Source organism: Myotis myotis, unplaced genomic scaffold (genome assembly GCF_014108235.1).
Source record: "Myotis myotis isolate mMyoMyo1 unplaced genomic scaffold, mMyoMyo1.p scaffold_m19_p_20, whole genome shotgun sequence".
Classification (NCBI taxonomy): domain Eukaryota; kingdom Metazoa; phylum Chordata; class Mammalia; order Chiroptera; family Vespertilionidae; genus Myotis; species Myotis myotis.
In genome coordinates this window covers 22,076,763-22,092,466 of record NW_023416325.1, presented here as the reverse complement: position 1 = coordinate 22,092,466, position 15,704 = coordinate 22,076,763, and the positions used below count along the sequence as shown (strand labels likewise).

General features: G+C 47.2%; 1 protein-coding gene across 2 annotated transcripts in view; it reads left to right on the top strand.

The window, feature by feature from the left end:
• Window positions 1-2,057: 2,057 nt before the first annotated feature.
• SPPL3 (signal peptide peptidase like 3) overlaps window positions 2,058-15,704 on the top strand; it is a 108,505-nt gene continuing 94,858 nt past the window's right edge. Inside the window, exon 1 of one of the 2 annotated variants that reach the window (XM_036354189.1) lies at window positions 2,058-2,555. In XM_036354189.1, the coding sequence (XP_036210082.1) occupies window positions 2,533-2,555 (23 nt within the window). In that variant the 5' untranslated portion in view covers window positions 2,058-2,532. The remainder of the gene's footprint in view (window positions 2,556-15,704) is intronic. The other variant, XM_036354192.1, reaches the window with a different exon arrangement.

The following is a 15,704-nucleotide window of genomic DNA, read 5'->3' as shown; positions in this document are numbered from 1 at the left end:
ATCACCTAATACCAGCTTCTCACTTGGTTTGCCTTCCGTGACCCACTGGGAAGTGAGGCCCAGGTGAATCGCCCAGGGGCTCAGTGTGCCTTTTGGTTTCATTAGCGCCCTGTCTGATGTTTGTTCTTAGCTCTTCAGAGACTCGCTTCAGCATCTCCCAAGCCACGGGTGCCAATGGCTTATGGCTTTTCCCATGGGGCCGGAAGCCTTACTCAGGCCCCTTTGAGACTCAGAATGACTGTGTCTCATGTTCAAGGTACAGCTGGGATTCTGTAAGAGCACCTGGCAAAGTTGTAAGAACTAAGTTAATGTCAAAAATGTAGGCTCCTTGCACTGGCCGGGTAGGAGCATCATCCAATACGCCAAGGGTGCAGGTTTGATCCCCGGTCAGGGTATAGAGAAGAATCCACCAATAAATACATAAATAGGTGGAACAACAGGTTAGTGTCTCTCTCTCTCTTGCCCTCCCTCCCTCCCTCTCTCTCTAAAATCAATTTTAAAAAGTGTTAGCATTAAGAAAAAGAATGTAAGCTCCTTGCCTTCCCGCTTCCTCACGACAGCCCCACACCCAGTGCCGTGTGTGCTGGGCAGATATTTGCAGGCTGGTGTCTTCCTGTTAATGGTCAGAGGAAGGTCTCTGGTGCTTTGGCGATTTGGGGGGCCCTACTTCAACCCTCTCCGGGACCTTGATTGTATCAGCTGGTGCCTCCCAGGGCTCTCCGGTGGAGCTGCAGGAAAATGGAGAACCTGACTGGCCCTGGCACCTGGCAGTGGGGGAAGGAGGAAGGAGAGGTTGCTTCTGAAGGAAAAGTGTGCTTGGCTCTCTCATCAAAGGGCTCCCCTAGGGGAACCGGCAAGCAGCAGCTGTATGGGCAATGGCCAGCTGATCCATTTGGAGATAGATTCAGGGTGTGGTGCTCCCCGGGAGCTGGGCAGGCCCCGGGAACGTGGAGCAGAGCTGGGTGCTGGCGTGACATGGGGCGAGCTGCAGAGGAGCGGGGCATGCTGCTTTCAGGCGTGGGGCTCCGCTCCCCCTGGAGCCTGAGGTCTAGGGGGCTAGCGTGTCTGTTGCCAAGTGTACTTCTGAAACCTGGAGCTGCACTGATCATTTTCATTCATTCTCTTCCTAGAATGCCTTCTCTCCCGGCAAGCCTTGGCCTCATCCATTCCTGGAGAACCACTCACTCCCCAATGCCCTGGGGTGCAATTCATCCCTCCCTCCTCTCCCCCTAAGCTCCAGATTCACTCTGCTGGTCTGAGGTCTAGCTCATTCTTCGGGTGACAGCTCAAATGTCACCTCCGCAGCGAGAGGCCTTTCTTGACCAACCGATCAAAAGTAGCCCTCACCCCGACACATCCTCTGTCCTATTACCCGTTCTTATCATCTTCATAAAACTTAGCAGCATCTGAAACGATCTTCACTAGTTTTGTTTGTCAGCTTAGACTGTCCGTGTCTTTTCCTCCAGAACGTAAGCGTTCAGAGGGCAGAGATCTAGCCGAATGAGTTGATAGTTGGCTCTCAATACATATCTGTTGATGGATTACACGAAGGCAAGTATGGGGTATTCAAGTTGGCCCCTAGACGATGTGGCGCAGAACCCGGCCGCAATAAAGGTTGGTTGCTTAGAACATTTGCTAAACGCATGAATGGGACCAAGGAACAGACGAAATACGGGATGCGGGCTGCGGCGCTTTGCCTGCGGACTGACAGCTTGACTGACAGTTGAGGACCCGCCGCTCGCAGGTTGTTGATTGACAGCTGACAGCTGAGTGGCAGCCGACCGACGCGCATCGGGGCTCCTGATTGGCTGGCTGCGGCAGCCCCTCGGGAAGGAAGGGGAGGGGAGGGAGGGCCGGAGGCGACGGCTCCGCGTGGAGAGGCCGCCCCACCTCCCGGAGCCGTGCGAGCAACAGTCGCCTGGAACCGAGGAACCGACGTCTTCGCGCAGGGGCCCGGCGCGAGGGGCGGGGCGCGCGCGTCACGTGAGCGTGTTTTGGGCACGTGACCCACGCGGAGCCAGGCTGGCCCCCGCCCTCCTCTCCTCTCCTCTCCTCTCCTCCGCGGTGCGAGCCGAGCGGCCTCGCCTCACCGCCCGGCGCCCCCGCCGCCGCCGCCGCCGCCGCCGCCTCCGCGCCCGCCATGTCCCCCGGCCGCCGCCGCCGCCGCCCGAGCACGGCGCTCCCGCGGCCCAGCGCGCAGTGAGCGCGGGCCCACTGGTCCGCCCGCCCGGGCCCTTGTTCTCAGCGCCGCCGCCGCCATGTTGAGTTTAGAGCCGCAGCGGAGCCGCCGCCGCCGCCGCCGGTGAGGGAGGCCCCCCGAGAGCGGAGCCCGCCCCGCCCCGGGCCCAGGGAGCGGGCGCCTCGGAGCCCGGCCTCCGCGCCCGCCGCCTTCCCGGCCCGCCGCCCGCCGTGCGAGCGGGGAGCCAGCGCCGGGCCGCGCCTTCCGCTCGCGGCCCGAGCGAGCCCGCCGCCCGTTCGTCCCCCGCCGCCGGCCCGGCCGCAGCCTGCAGCGGAGCCCCGGGAGCCAGCGCCATGGCGGAGCAGACCTACTCGTGGTGAGTGCGGGGTCCGGGGAGGCCGGGCGCGGCCGGCGGGGGGGTGGTGGGTCGGGGCGCCGGCGCGGCCGGCGGAGGGGGGGGGCGGGGAGAGGAGGAGGAACAGGTGCGTGTTGGGGTGCACGCCCCCCTTGTTCCCACCGGAGGGGGTGGGTCGTGCCCGGGGAGGGCGGGCCGGCCGGGACCCGGAGTCCGAGAAGGGGGATGGAGGCGGCGGCGGGGGCGCGGCGGAGTCTTCTGGTCCCGGGCGGAGCAGGTGATGGAGAAGGGGCGCCTGCCCCCAGGGGTGGGGAGCCTGCCCCCCGGGGTGGGACGCCTGCCCCCCGGGGTGGGGAGCCCGCGGGCGCCCGGAACCAGCTGGAGGGCACGGCTCCTGGGCCGGAGCAGCGGCGGGTGGAGCGGGCCGGGCCGGGCCGGGCCGGAGGTGGCCCCGGGCTGGGTGAGGACAGGCGATCAGGGGCCGAACTTGGAAGTTGTGGGCGCGGAGCCGCCCCCCCGGGGCTGCTGCTGAGGCTGGGCCGGGTGAGGGGGTCGGGGGGCGGAGCGGCCCGGTGCGCGGCGAGGAGAACCGCGGAGGGAGCCCCTGGCAGAGCCAACTTCTGGGAAGGAAGTCGGCGACGGGGGCCTCCCCGCGGGCTGCTCTTCAGAACTCGGAGCGGCCTGCTCCCGGTCGGGGCGGAGATGGAGGCGCTGCGAGTCTTTATGGGGCTTTGAAGTTCCTGAGCAGCTGGCGGGGACGGAGGCGTCGGTGGCCTCGGAGCGGAGCGACCTGCCCCGGCAGCGCGCCGAGGTTCGGGAGCGGGAGGCCCGGCTGTGCGGCGGCGGCCCGTGCTCCGGGCTGGGGATGGCGGGGGGAGGATCCGAGAGGAGTGCGCGTTGCCGGTGATCGCTGGAGGCGAGGCCGCAGGAGGAGGGGTGACAGGGCTGTGGATGGGGTTGCAGCCTGAGAGCTGGTCGGCAGGTGTGGCTCGGAAGCAGATGTGGTGTGGGACCCGCAGGCCCGCTTCCTTCGGGAAGAGCATCGTGGGTCCGAGTGCCTGGCGCGGGGGCCGGGAAGACTTGGGCTGGAGGTCTGCTCACCACTCCCTTGCTTTACAACTAAAGTTCCCCGTTTCTTTTTCATTATGGATAAAATAGGGAATTCCCTTTATCATAGGCTTAAGGATTAAATGAATACAAAGCACACACAGACTGTTCAGTGCTGTATTTTATTACATTATAATTATCTTAGGGAAACAGCAGAGAAATGGGCCCTATCTGAAAACGAAGAATGGTTTGAGCCCGCCTGGCGAAGCTCCGTGGTTGAGCGTCGACCTAGGAACCAGGAGGTCACATGCCCAGGTTGTGGGCTCGATCCCCAGTAGGGGGCGTGCAGGAGGCAGCCCATCCATGATTCTCTTTCATCATGGATGTTTCTCTCTCTCCTTCTCCCTCTCCCTTCATCTCTGAAATTAATAAAATTATATTAAAAAAAGAATGGTTTGGGGTAGAAGGTTTTCATTGAGTGGATGATTTGGGGGAGGGGGGGGTTAGTGATAAGTTAAGAACTCCTGTCTTCACACAGGGAAAGAGGATTGGTGATTGAAGGGAACTTCAGCAATGTGTATACAAATCTCAAGAAGATAGCTGAGAGATTGGAAGAAAGTAATCCTAAAAGTAGAATTAAAATCTTGGTGAACAGTTGTGACTGCATATGTATTTTTAAAAAAACGTGTAAAATAAGTCCTGCTGGCATGGCTTAGTGGTTGAGCGTCCACCTATAAACCAGGAGGTCAAGGTTCGATCCCCAGTCCTGGCATATGCCCTGTTTGTGGGCTTGATGCCGGAGGCAGCACATCCATGATTCTCTCACATCATTGATGTTTCTGTCTCTCCCTCTCCCTTCCTCTCTGAAATCAATAAAAACATGTTTTTTAAAAGTGTGTAAATTAATTTGATAGTTGTGAGCAATAGTGAACTGCCTCTCAGGTGATATGGAACACAAGATTACAATTCCAGCTTTTTTTATATTTTAAGAGTATGTTTGTTTATTAAAAAGCTGGGGACAGTGACACAAAGGAAGGGCTTAGGATAGGAGAAGCAACAGGAGAGAGCCTAGGTCAGTGATGGTGAACCTTTTGAGCTCGGCGTGTCAGCATTTTGAAAAACCCTAACTTAACTCTGGTGCTGTGTCACATATAGAAATTTTTTGATATTTGCAACCATAGTAAAACAAAGACTTATATTTTTGATATTTATTTTATATATTTAAATGCCGTTTAACAAAGAAAAATCAACCAAAAAATGAGTTCGCGTGTCACCTCTGACACGCGTGTCATAGGTTCGCCATCACTGGCCTAGGTGGTGCTGCTTTGACCGTCTAGAAATGTTATAGGAGGGAAGCGAGCCCTGCGGGGCTGGGTGGACTCCCCGAGATGGAAACGTCACAGTGCCAGAGTGGGCCAAGGCAGGGCTGCTGTTGGCTCACTGAAAAGTCAGAGCAAGCGAGGCTTGGAGGCTGGTTCGGGGTTAGCCCGGGAGGAGCTGCCACTGCCCACTACTCCCCTGGCTGCAAGTCTTGTGGGGACCCTTAGAGTTTAGGAGAAAGAGAGCAGAGATACAGGCCCAAGAAAAGGGGTCCAGGCGTGCTCCAAGGACAGGGTGCCTATAGTTCGAGCTTTCTTGTGGACAGAGAAAGAACTGGTAAGTCATTCTGAGCTCCTTAGCACTGGGCACGCTGACGGTGGTGTGGCTGCCCTCCTGTGTTCACTGCTGGGCAGAGGCGTGGGTGATTGAGAGAGTAATCAAAGAAATGGGGAAAATGAGAATGTTTTACTGGGTGGGTTGGCCACAAGCTACCTCTGTGTGATGCTGGACGGCTCCAGTAGTTAGGGGGTTATTTTGTGAAGTTTGGCAGTTTACAAGAATTGCCCTACTAAAATACTTTCTTCAGTCTCAGCTCGCTTTATTTGTTTCACAAAGTTCCTTGAAACCGTAATGCTTAGCCCCTCAGGTTTAGCATGCTTTGGGATAAAAGTTCTTGAATCATGTTGAGAAGGTGGTGTGAGGAAACCAGCCTGCTTTGTGGCTCTTTCTGTCATCTGGGTAATCCCCAAGGGAACTACCGTGTGGCATGCAGTGTATCCCAGGTCCTCAGGTAACGTCCTTGTACTCAGTGTCGTTTTGGTATAACCTGCCATGCCATAGGAACTTAGCTCTCATTTGTACCCGTTAGCCTATGGTACAATAGGTTTGGTGTACATCATTTAGCTCAAAGGTGTAGAACCTGTGTACAGTGTTACGTAAGGACTTACTGTAGACTCACTCAGTTCTTACAAGTCCCTGAGGTAGGTGATCTTTTTCTGTTTTATAGATGAGGAAACTTAGGCTCAGGAGACCAAGTGATTTGTCCAAGATATTGCACCTGTGATGATTTACTTTGTTTGACATGAATTCTCCCATTTTATTTATTCTTACTGAAATATAAGTATGGAAAAGGTATTTCAAAATTACATGTAAACTGAGTTTTGGATTATCTATCATTTTGCAATATCTTTGTTACTGTTCCCTTGGTTTTTGCAAGTAATCAAGAGTTGATTGTTTTGTTTAAAAATAGACTCCCACCTTATTTGTTTTATGGCCTTTAGTAAAGGCAGCTTTTTTCTTTTGGTTAATCTTCACCATTGGTTTTTTTAGAGAGTGAAAAGGAGGGAGGGAGACACACAGAGAGAAAAACATTGATATGAGAGACACATATTGATTGGTTGTCTCCCACATGCATCCCAAAACAGATTGGCCCATCCTTCAATCTGTGGGCCAATGTTCTAACCATTGAGCACACTGGCTAGGGCAGGAAAAGCAACCTTTTTGAGAGTAGTTTGGCAGTATAGATTTATCTGAGATGGAGTCAGTGAAGAATGTAGAAGCATATGAAAATGCTTCTTTAGGATTTTTGTGTAATAAGACATGCAAATTATAAAACAAGATTGGCCATGAGTTGATAATTATTGAAGCTCAGGATGAGTACATGTAGGTTTATGATTTTACTAGAGGCTCGGCGCCTGAAATTTGTGCGCTGGCCTGTGATCAGGGCCATCTTCCTCCGTTGCCGGCAGCCAGCCCCGCCTCTTGCTGCTACCCACTCCAGGTTCCCTGTTCACCATCGGGCGATCGGAGCCTGCCAGCCCGGGGGAGGGACCAAGAGGTGCTCAGTGTGCCTCATAGCTACTGGCCGAGTGGTTGTTCTGGTCGTTCTGCTGTTTGGTAGATTTGCATATTACTCTTTTATATATATAGATTCTATACTAGAGGCCCAATGCACAAAATTTGTGCAAGAGTAGGCCTTCCTTCCCCTGGCTGCCGGCACCGGCTTCCCGCTGGCACCCGGGACCTGTGCTTCCCTCACAGCTCTGGCTTTGTCCAGAAGGATGTCCGCTCTAATTAGCATATTGCCCTTTTATTATTATAATTTTACAGGTTTAAATTTTTCATTTAAAAAAAGCCTCTATACATAAATTCATGCTGTTTTTTTTTATTAAATCTTTATTGTTCAGATTATTACATTTGTTCTTCTTTTTCCCCCCATAACTCCCCTCCACCCAGTTCCCACCCCACCCTCCTCGCTCACTCCCCACCCACTGTCCTCATTCATAGGTGCACGATTTTTGTCCAGTCTCTTCCCGCATCCCCCTCACCAACAATAGCCAGTCCACTCCCTTTCTATGCCCCTGATTCTATTATAATCACCAGTTCATTCTGTTCATCAGATTATTCACTTGATTTTCAGGTTCACTTGTTGATAGATGTGTATTTGTTGTTCATAATTTGTATCTTTACCTTTTTCTTCTTCTTCTTAAAGGATACCTTTCAGCATTTCATATAATACTGGTTTAGTGGTGATGAACTCCTTTAGCTTTTCCTTATCTGTGAAGCTCTTTATCTGACCTTCAATTCTGAATGATAGCTTTACTGGATAAAGTAATTTTGGTTGTAGGTTCTTGACATTCATCACTTTGAATATTTCTTGCCACTTCCTTCTGGCCTGCAAAGTTTCTGTTGAGAAATCTGCTGACAATCTTATGGGTACTCCCTTGTAGGTAACTAACTGTTTTTCTCTTGCTGCTTTTAAGATTCTCTCTTTGTCTTTTGCTCTTGGCATTTTAATTATGATGTGTCTTGGTGTGGTCCTCTTTGGATTCCTTTTGTTTGGGGTTCTCTGTGCTTCCTGGACTTGTAAGTCTCTTTCTTTCACGAGGTAGAGGAGGTTTTCTGTCATTATTTCTTCAAATAGGTTTTCAGTATCTTGCTCTCTCTCTTCTTCTGGCACCCCTATAATTCGGATGTTGGTACTCCTGAAGCTGTCCCAGAGGATCCTTACACTATCTTCGTATTTTTGGATTCTTTTTTCATTTTGCTTTTCCGGTTGGGTGTTTTTTGCTTCTTCGTATTTCAAATCGTTGACTTGATTCTTGCGATCCTCTAGTCTGCTGTTGGGATTCTGTATAATATTCATTATTTCAGTCAGTGTTTGCTTAATTTCTAGTTGGTCCTTTATCACAACCTCGAGGGTCTCATTAGATTTCTTGTAGATCTCATTAAGTTTATCGGCAGTTTCTAGCAAATTCTTGAAAAACCTTAGAAGTGTGGTTTTGAACTCTAAATCCAGTAGTTTGCTTTCCTCCATTTCTGTCATTTGTGTCCTTTTCCTTTGTCTCTGCATTTTTTATGCTTCCCTGTGTTGATAAAGTGGTTTTCTGTTCTAAGTGTCCTCTAGGCCCCAGTGGTTCAGCCTCCCCAATTACCTGAGGAGGATACTCTTGGTGCATCCCCTTGTGGTCTTTGTGCACAGTCTTGTAGTTAAGCCTTGATTGTTGTAGGTATCACTGGGAGGAAGTGACCTCCAGGCCAATTGGCTGTGAGAATCAGCTGTGTCTGCAGTGGGAGGACTTCTGTGCTGGAGACACCCCTCCAGGGCAAGACTTGCTTCAATGGGGCTTTGGTGTTCACTGAGTCTGCCCCCTGAGTGTGTCCTTTATGGTTTCACGGAGCTGCAAACTGGATGGTCCCACTCTGACCTCTGGGTTTCCTGGCTCCTGGATCTCTAGGGAGGTGCTAATCTAGCCATTGCCTGAGGCTATCCAGCAAAAGCCTCCCTGCAGGGCTTGGGTGGGGCGGGTCCCACGGGATCAACAGGGCGGGGCTAGCAGTTATGGCTGCTCTCAGAGGCCCAGCTTCTCAGTGTCTCGGCAATCGCTGCAAGCCCCTCTGAGAGAAAGCTGCCCTCGAGTTCTGACCGATGCCAGACAGTCCCGCTTCTCCCGTATGAGTCTGGGTCTCCAGGGACTAGCCCAGAACTGGAGCTCAGAGCCTGAGACTCCCTCCCGATTGAAAACGACAACTGTGCCCTCAGCCTCTAGCCCTCTCCACATGCACCTCCGCACCTTAGTATTTCACTTCCACACTGCGCCTCCTCTGAGTCTCGGTATGCTTTTCTCTTTCCTTCTAGTTGTAGAATTTCCACTCAGCCAGCCTTCCTGTGGTTCTGGATGATGTCCGTTCCGTCTTTTAGTTGTATTTTTGAAGTGGTTGTTCGAGGCAGCAATCTCCGGTGTTTACCTATGCCGCCATCTTGGTTTCTCCCTGTTTTCTTGTTTTTGTGCTTGCTTCCTTCCTAGCAAATTCTGTCAAAGTCCTGTTACCTAAGGGTCTGGCTCAAAGTCCACCTAGCTGTGAAGCATTTTCTGACCACCCAACAGAAAGTGATGTCTCTGTTTTTATTACTTGTAGTTCTGTCTGCATCACTTCTTCCTTTTCACCTGTGAGTACCTCATCTCCTCACTGGTTCGTAAACTCGTTGAGGATAAGGATGTTATCACACTGATCTTTGTCTTCCATAGTGCCCAGCACATTGTCTTGCCCATCGCTCCTGCTTAGCACATACTGAGTCACTGAACACGACAGGAGACTTTAGGGTGGTTCATCGTTTATTGAATGAATAATTAAGCATAAGGAAGCTCCAGGTAGATGTTTACAGCCCATATACTTATAGAAGAGAGCTTTTGGTAACTTAGTTTTCTGGTGTCCTCAGTACTGTAAGAATAAGAAATGCCCTTAATAAAGTTTTACATAAAAGCTATTAACAGAAGAAATGAAAATAATTGGTAGTAACACCACAAGCTTTATCATGATTTAACCACAATATTCTGCTTGTGTTCTTTTTACTTTTAAATACTGAGGAAATGAAAGAAGGCACGTGAAAACACAAATTGAAGGTGCAAACTAGACTTTTTTTTAATATATATTTTATTGATTTTTTACAGCGAGGAAGGGAGAGAGATAGAGAGAAACATCGATGAGAGAGAAACATTGATCAGCTGCTTCCTGCACATCTACTGGGGATGTGCCCGCAACCCAGGTACATGCCCTTGATTGGAATCGAACCTGGGACCTTTCAGTCCGCAGGCCGACGCTCTATCCACTGAGCCAAACCGGTTTCGGCTAGACTTTTATTAATTTGAGAAAAACACCTTGCTCAATGTAAACTTATGACCGGTTGTGTTAGTGTAATTTCTGTGAGAAACAGGAGTTTGCCTCTTGATGGAGTCAGTGTAATACTTATAGATAACTGAACTTGAACTTTGGTAAAAATTACTGATGTTAGGCTTGGTTTAGGACAGTGATGGCGAACCTATGAACTCATTTTTTTGGTTGATTTTTCTTTGTTAAATGGCATTTAAATATATAAAATAAATATATAAATATAAGTCTTTGTTTTACTATGGTTGCAAATATCAAAAAACTTCTATATGTGACACGGCACCAGAGTTAAGTTAGGGTTTTTCAAAATGCTGACACGCTGAGCTCAAAAGGTTTGCCATCACAGGTTTAGGAGGATAAAGGAAGTTAGGACATGTGAATCTCCTGCAAATGAATTTTGTTACCAAAGTAGAATAATAGTTTATTGTGTTTTCTGTGTGCTAAGGCTTTGCAAACATTGCTAAGTAAGGAAACTGAGGCTCAAAAAGTTTAAGTAACTTATCCAAGGATGTAAATGGTAAAAGGGTGCAGAGTCAAGACTGTTTGACAATAAAATTCTGGCATTGAATCCGTCTCCTTCCATTTCCACAATCACTACTTTGCCTTCTTTTACTTGAGTTCCCTATTAACCTCGTCATTGGGCTCCCGCCATTCTCCACACAGCGGCCATTCTCCTCTGTGGCCTCCTCACAACCTAAGTCAGATCATGTCAGTTCTCTGCTTAAAACTCTTCAGTGGCCTTTGGCTACTCTTTAGAGTAAAATCCAAAATCCTTGGTAAGGCTCTTCGTGGTCTGATCTCTGTGTATCTGAGGGGATGACAGACAGTAAACAAACTAAAAGTTACACAAGAATAAGATTCTTTATATTTTAGAACTCTTTCCATTTCCTGGGATAGAAAAACAGATGAACGAGAATGCTTCCTCCAGACCTACATAAGATCTAACCTAAGGATTGCGTTATATGGAGGCGATATGTTGTGATAACTGATACTGTCCTGTCAGGTATTTGCAAATAGTGCTAAACCTGAAATAAAAATAACACATATTTCTAGAACTAAAGGAAGTCACTTCTACTCTCAGATTGTTGTAGTATATCATTGCACTCTGTCTGTTATAATCATATCTGATTGTATGATCATTGCATCTGATCAAAGTTTTTCAGAGAAAAACTAGTGGAAAATGTGTGTCTAGTGAAAAATGCTCATTTAAAAAAAAAACATGTTTTGCCTGTAGTTAAAATGCTATGATAATGTTTTGGTGATGTGTGATTCCAACTAAAATTAGCCAAAGCTAAGAGCATGAATTTGTATTGAAATAATTTCCCTCAATGTTTCTTATAAAGCCTTTGGGGGGAAATAGTGGAGTGCTTGTAACCATGTCAGCCTGTCATTTATCAGGTAGTACTACGAATGAAAATGCCAGTGCTCGTGCGTTTTTACATTATTTGTTTGTAAACTCCTCACTTGAGGATATGTTTGTTGATTTTATGTTATTTATTTTTAATTTTTTTAATACATTTTATTGATTTCAGAGAGGAAGGGAGAGGGAGAGAGAGAGATCCTATCTAATAATAGACAAACATGGTAATAGACCGTACCTTCGCTACGCCTCCCATTGGCTAATCAGCATGATATGCAAATTAACTGCCAACAAAGATGGCCGTTAATTTGCATACATAGGCTCTAAGCAGTGAAGCGAAGCCTGACGGCTTAGGGCCAGTGGAGCAGTGAGGCCTCACGGCCCCAGGGCCAGTGGAGCAGCGAGGCCTCACGGCTCCGGGGCCGGCGGAGCAAGGAAGCCTGACGTTTCTGGGGCCGGCTCTGGCCAGAACTCTGCCAGAGCGAAGGCCTGGGCCCCGGGTGCCGGAGGCAAACCGGTGCCAGCAGCCAGGGGAAAGGAAGGCCTATTGCACAAATCTCTTTGTGCAACAGGCCTCTAGTAGAAACATCAATGATGAGAGAAAATCATTGATCGGCTCGCCTCATACTGGGTATCGAGCTCGAAACCCAGACTGGGAATGGAAACATGACCTCCTGGTCCATAGGTGGACACTCAACCACTGAGCCACGCCGGTCAGGCTGGCATCTGAAACTTTATGTGATTGATATGTCCCCAGCAGTAGAGCCATCAGGATAATCTGATTTTTTTTTTTAAGATAATGTAATTAGTGTCTGAAGAAGGTTCATGGTCTCTTCTTAGGAGTTAAAGGATAATATTGGTTTTATTTGTTGTATGTATAAATCAAGAAACTTTTGCAACTTTGAGTTGTAGCATATATTCTAATCCTCACTTAAAGAGTTAGAGGCAAACTGCTGCTCTTCTGGACTCTTTTTTTTTTTTAAATAAGAGAAAGTTTATTTATGGGCTCAGTTGATTGGACTGTCATCCTGGACACCAAAAAAGGTTACAGGTTGGATTCCTGGTAGGGCACATGACTTAGGCTGCTGGTTCTTTCAGGGGGAGCACGGGAGGCAACCGATCCATGTTTCTCTTTCAGGTATTTCTCTCTCACATTGATGTCTCTGTCTCTGTCTGTCTCTCTCTCAAAAACCAATAAACATATCCTAGGTGAGGATTTTTTTAATAAAGGACCCTTGGAGCCTGGCTGGTGTAGCTCAGCAGTTGAGCATTAACCCAGGAACCGAGAGGCCACCAATTCGATTCCCTGTCAGGGCACATGCCTGGGTTGCAGGCTCAATCCCCTGTGGGGGGCATGCAGGAGGCAGCCGATCAATGTTTCTCTTCTCATTGATGTCTCTTTCTCTCTGTCCCTCTCCCTTCCTCTCTCTCTAAAAAAATCAATAGAAACATTAGGGGGGGCGGCTTGAAGCTTAGGAGAGAAAGGACAAAGGTAATGACGGGGTGGGTTGGGGGAGGGGTGTGCGGGGCTCCCAGGAGCTCATTTGCTCTTTAACCTTTTAGTTGTCTAGAGGGGCTCTGGGTGACCAAATTCAATGTTATAGGGGAAATCTATACAATTAGTTCCTGTGATCCTTGCAATGAATTGTTACTTCTCAGATTTTGTTAATAGGTCTCACTAAGGCCATAGCTTAAAAATAACACAGACCCATTATTTGCTGTGGTAAGACTAGATTGAGTTGCTATGAAAAAGTTAGGTTTGAAAATATTTTGAAGGTATTAGACCAATGAATATGTGTTAGCCTAATAGAGACCTAGTAGAAAATCCCATTTCTTGGTTTGTGGGGTTCATCCTAACCTGGTAGGAAAACCTGATACTCTCTTTCTTGGAGTTCTGGTATTGGTAGTGAAGAAAAAGGTGTGCTCTGGTTGTTTTTTACACATTTATGAATTCTGTGGATTATAAGTGATCACTCAAAAACTATTAAATTTTTATTTGAAATTCTAAGATATGAGGCTCTAATTCTGTTCTGGTTTCTTGGGATATCTTTACTTTTAGGGTGATTGTCATCTCTGATTGTGACCTAGTCTTGTCTTAGTCCTGGTGTTGTCTTTTGTACAGTGGTTATGCCTGCCTTACGCAGCGGTTCTCAACCTGTGGGTCGCAAACAATGAAAATACATCCTGCATATCAGATATTTACATTACGATTCATAACAGTAGCAAAATTACAGTTACGAAGTAGCCACGAAAATAATGTTATGGTTGGGGGTCACACAACATGAGGAGCTGTATTAAAGGGTCGCGGTGTTAGGAAGGTTGAGAACCACTGTTCCACAGGGTTGTTGTGAGGACTCAGTGGATAACGTATGGAAAATGTTTTGTAAATTGCTAAGTGCAATATAAAAGCAAGTTATTTGTTCTCTACATTGTTATCCAGATAGGTCCTAGATAGAGTGCCTTACTACAGCAATGATATTTCTTGTTTCACAATTTAACCAGCATTTAAACCTGACTTATCCATTCTAGTGAGAATTCTATTAACATGTTCAAATAATGACATGTAAAAGAAATACAAGTATTTTTGCAAATTGTCATTGAGTTATAGTGTACTTTGTGAAATGTGTTTAAGTCATCTTTTAGTCACAAGTTTCATTGTCCATTGCTACATTCCGTAAAATGAAATATTGTGAATTAAATAAAGGCTAATTTTTTTCAGAATATACTTTTGATCTTTTGAAGGCAATTCCCCTCAAAATTTATTCAAATGAGGAAAGAGCATTGGTGTGTATAATCCTGATCTTTCTCTTGGTTTTCTTTGGCATGTACAGGAAATTTTCCTCCCTCAGAGGCCTGAGGAGGAGCTGTTGGCAGTTTCTTATCTGTTTTCTTCCTCCACGCCAAATCTGCCCGGCACACCCGCTTCCCTTCATCTCAGAGCTTCAGGCGTGGATTTGCACCTGGTTATCTAGACCTTTTGACCTAAGTAATTGCTTAACTTATATTGTAGTTTCCTTGTCTTAATTTTTGCCCAGAGTTGTCTAGTTTGACCTTCTAGATTTGACTAAATCTTCAGGATTTGCCTGACAGCCTTAACTTTTAAACCTTTGATTATATGCTTTGACTTTATAAACTTCTAGAAATTTACATTCATTTCTCAAAAATGCTTGCAAAAGAGTACTGTTAGAAGTAAAAGTTAATTTTAGAGAACAAAGTCTCTTATCAAAGCCATTGATTATTACAAGCACTGATACCTTAAAATATTTCATACATAGCTTTTTCATAGGTGCTCAGTCTAGTCTTATTACAGAAATGCCACGTGGGGCCACAGCTAGAGTAGCTGAAGCAGTTCAGGATTTGAGGTATGTCAGTTCACCAAGAGGGAGTGCATAGAGCGGAGGGAATGGAGACCAGAAGTTGAGGCGTGGGAAACGAACAATTGAGAAACGGGAGGAAGAGTCAAAAGAAGCTCCACCAGAGGCAGGATAATCAGGCAAGTGCCCTGGTGATGAGAGAAAAGCCACCGCGAATTTTTAGGGACAGGAGTGTAAAAAGCTGCGGGTTCAAATAAAAGGAAAAACAGGCGATTGAACTTAAAAAGGAAGCCATTGTTGTGAGGGTGAAAGCCAAATTAGGAATGGGTAATGAAGAATAAAGGCCTCCTTTGGGTATTGGCCATTTGTTTGAGAAGTAAGGTAGGAAGACAAAAGGAAAGGGTGGTTGTTAGAGACAACAGGGTCATAAGGGTCCTTTGTTTTCTTTCCCAGTGAGGGAGGGAATTGTGTATTTGAAGCCAGAGAGGAGACATTAATCTTGGAAAGAGATATTTTTAAACTGGAGTTTGTTTAGAGATTTCTTTCTTTTTTTAAATGATGGATTTTTCATGAGTTGTAACGAGAACTTCATAGGGAATGAATGTTTGATATGTATACAGTATATTTAGTCTGTTTCTTTTGGTCTTTACATTGTTACTAGTTCGGATTGTATTGCATTTGGGTGTTCTAGGTCAGTGATGGCGAACCTTTTGAGCTCAGCGTGTCAGCATTTTGAAAAACCCTGACTTAACTCTGGTGCCGTGTCACATATAGTAATTTTTTGATATTTGCAACCATAGTAAAACAAAGACTTATATTTTTGATATTTATTTTATATATTTAAATGCCATTTAACAAAGAAAAATCAACCAAAAAAATGAGTTCGTGTGTCACCTCTGACACCCGTGTCGTAGGTTCGCCATCACTGTTTTAGGCTTTTAAAAAATTGCCTACAGAATA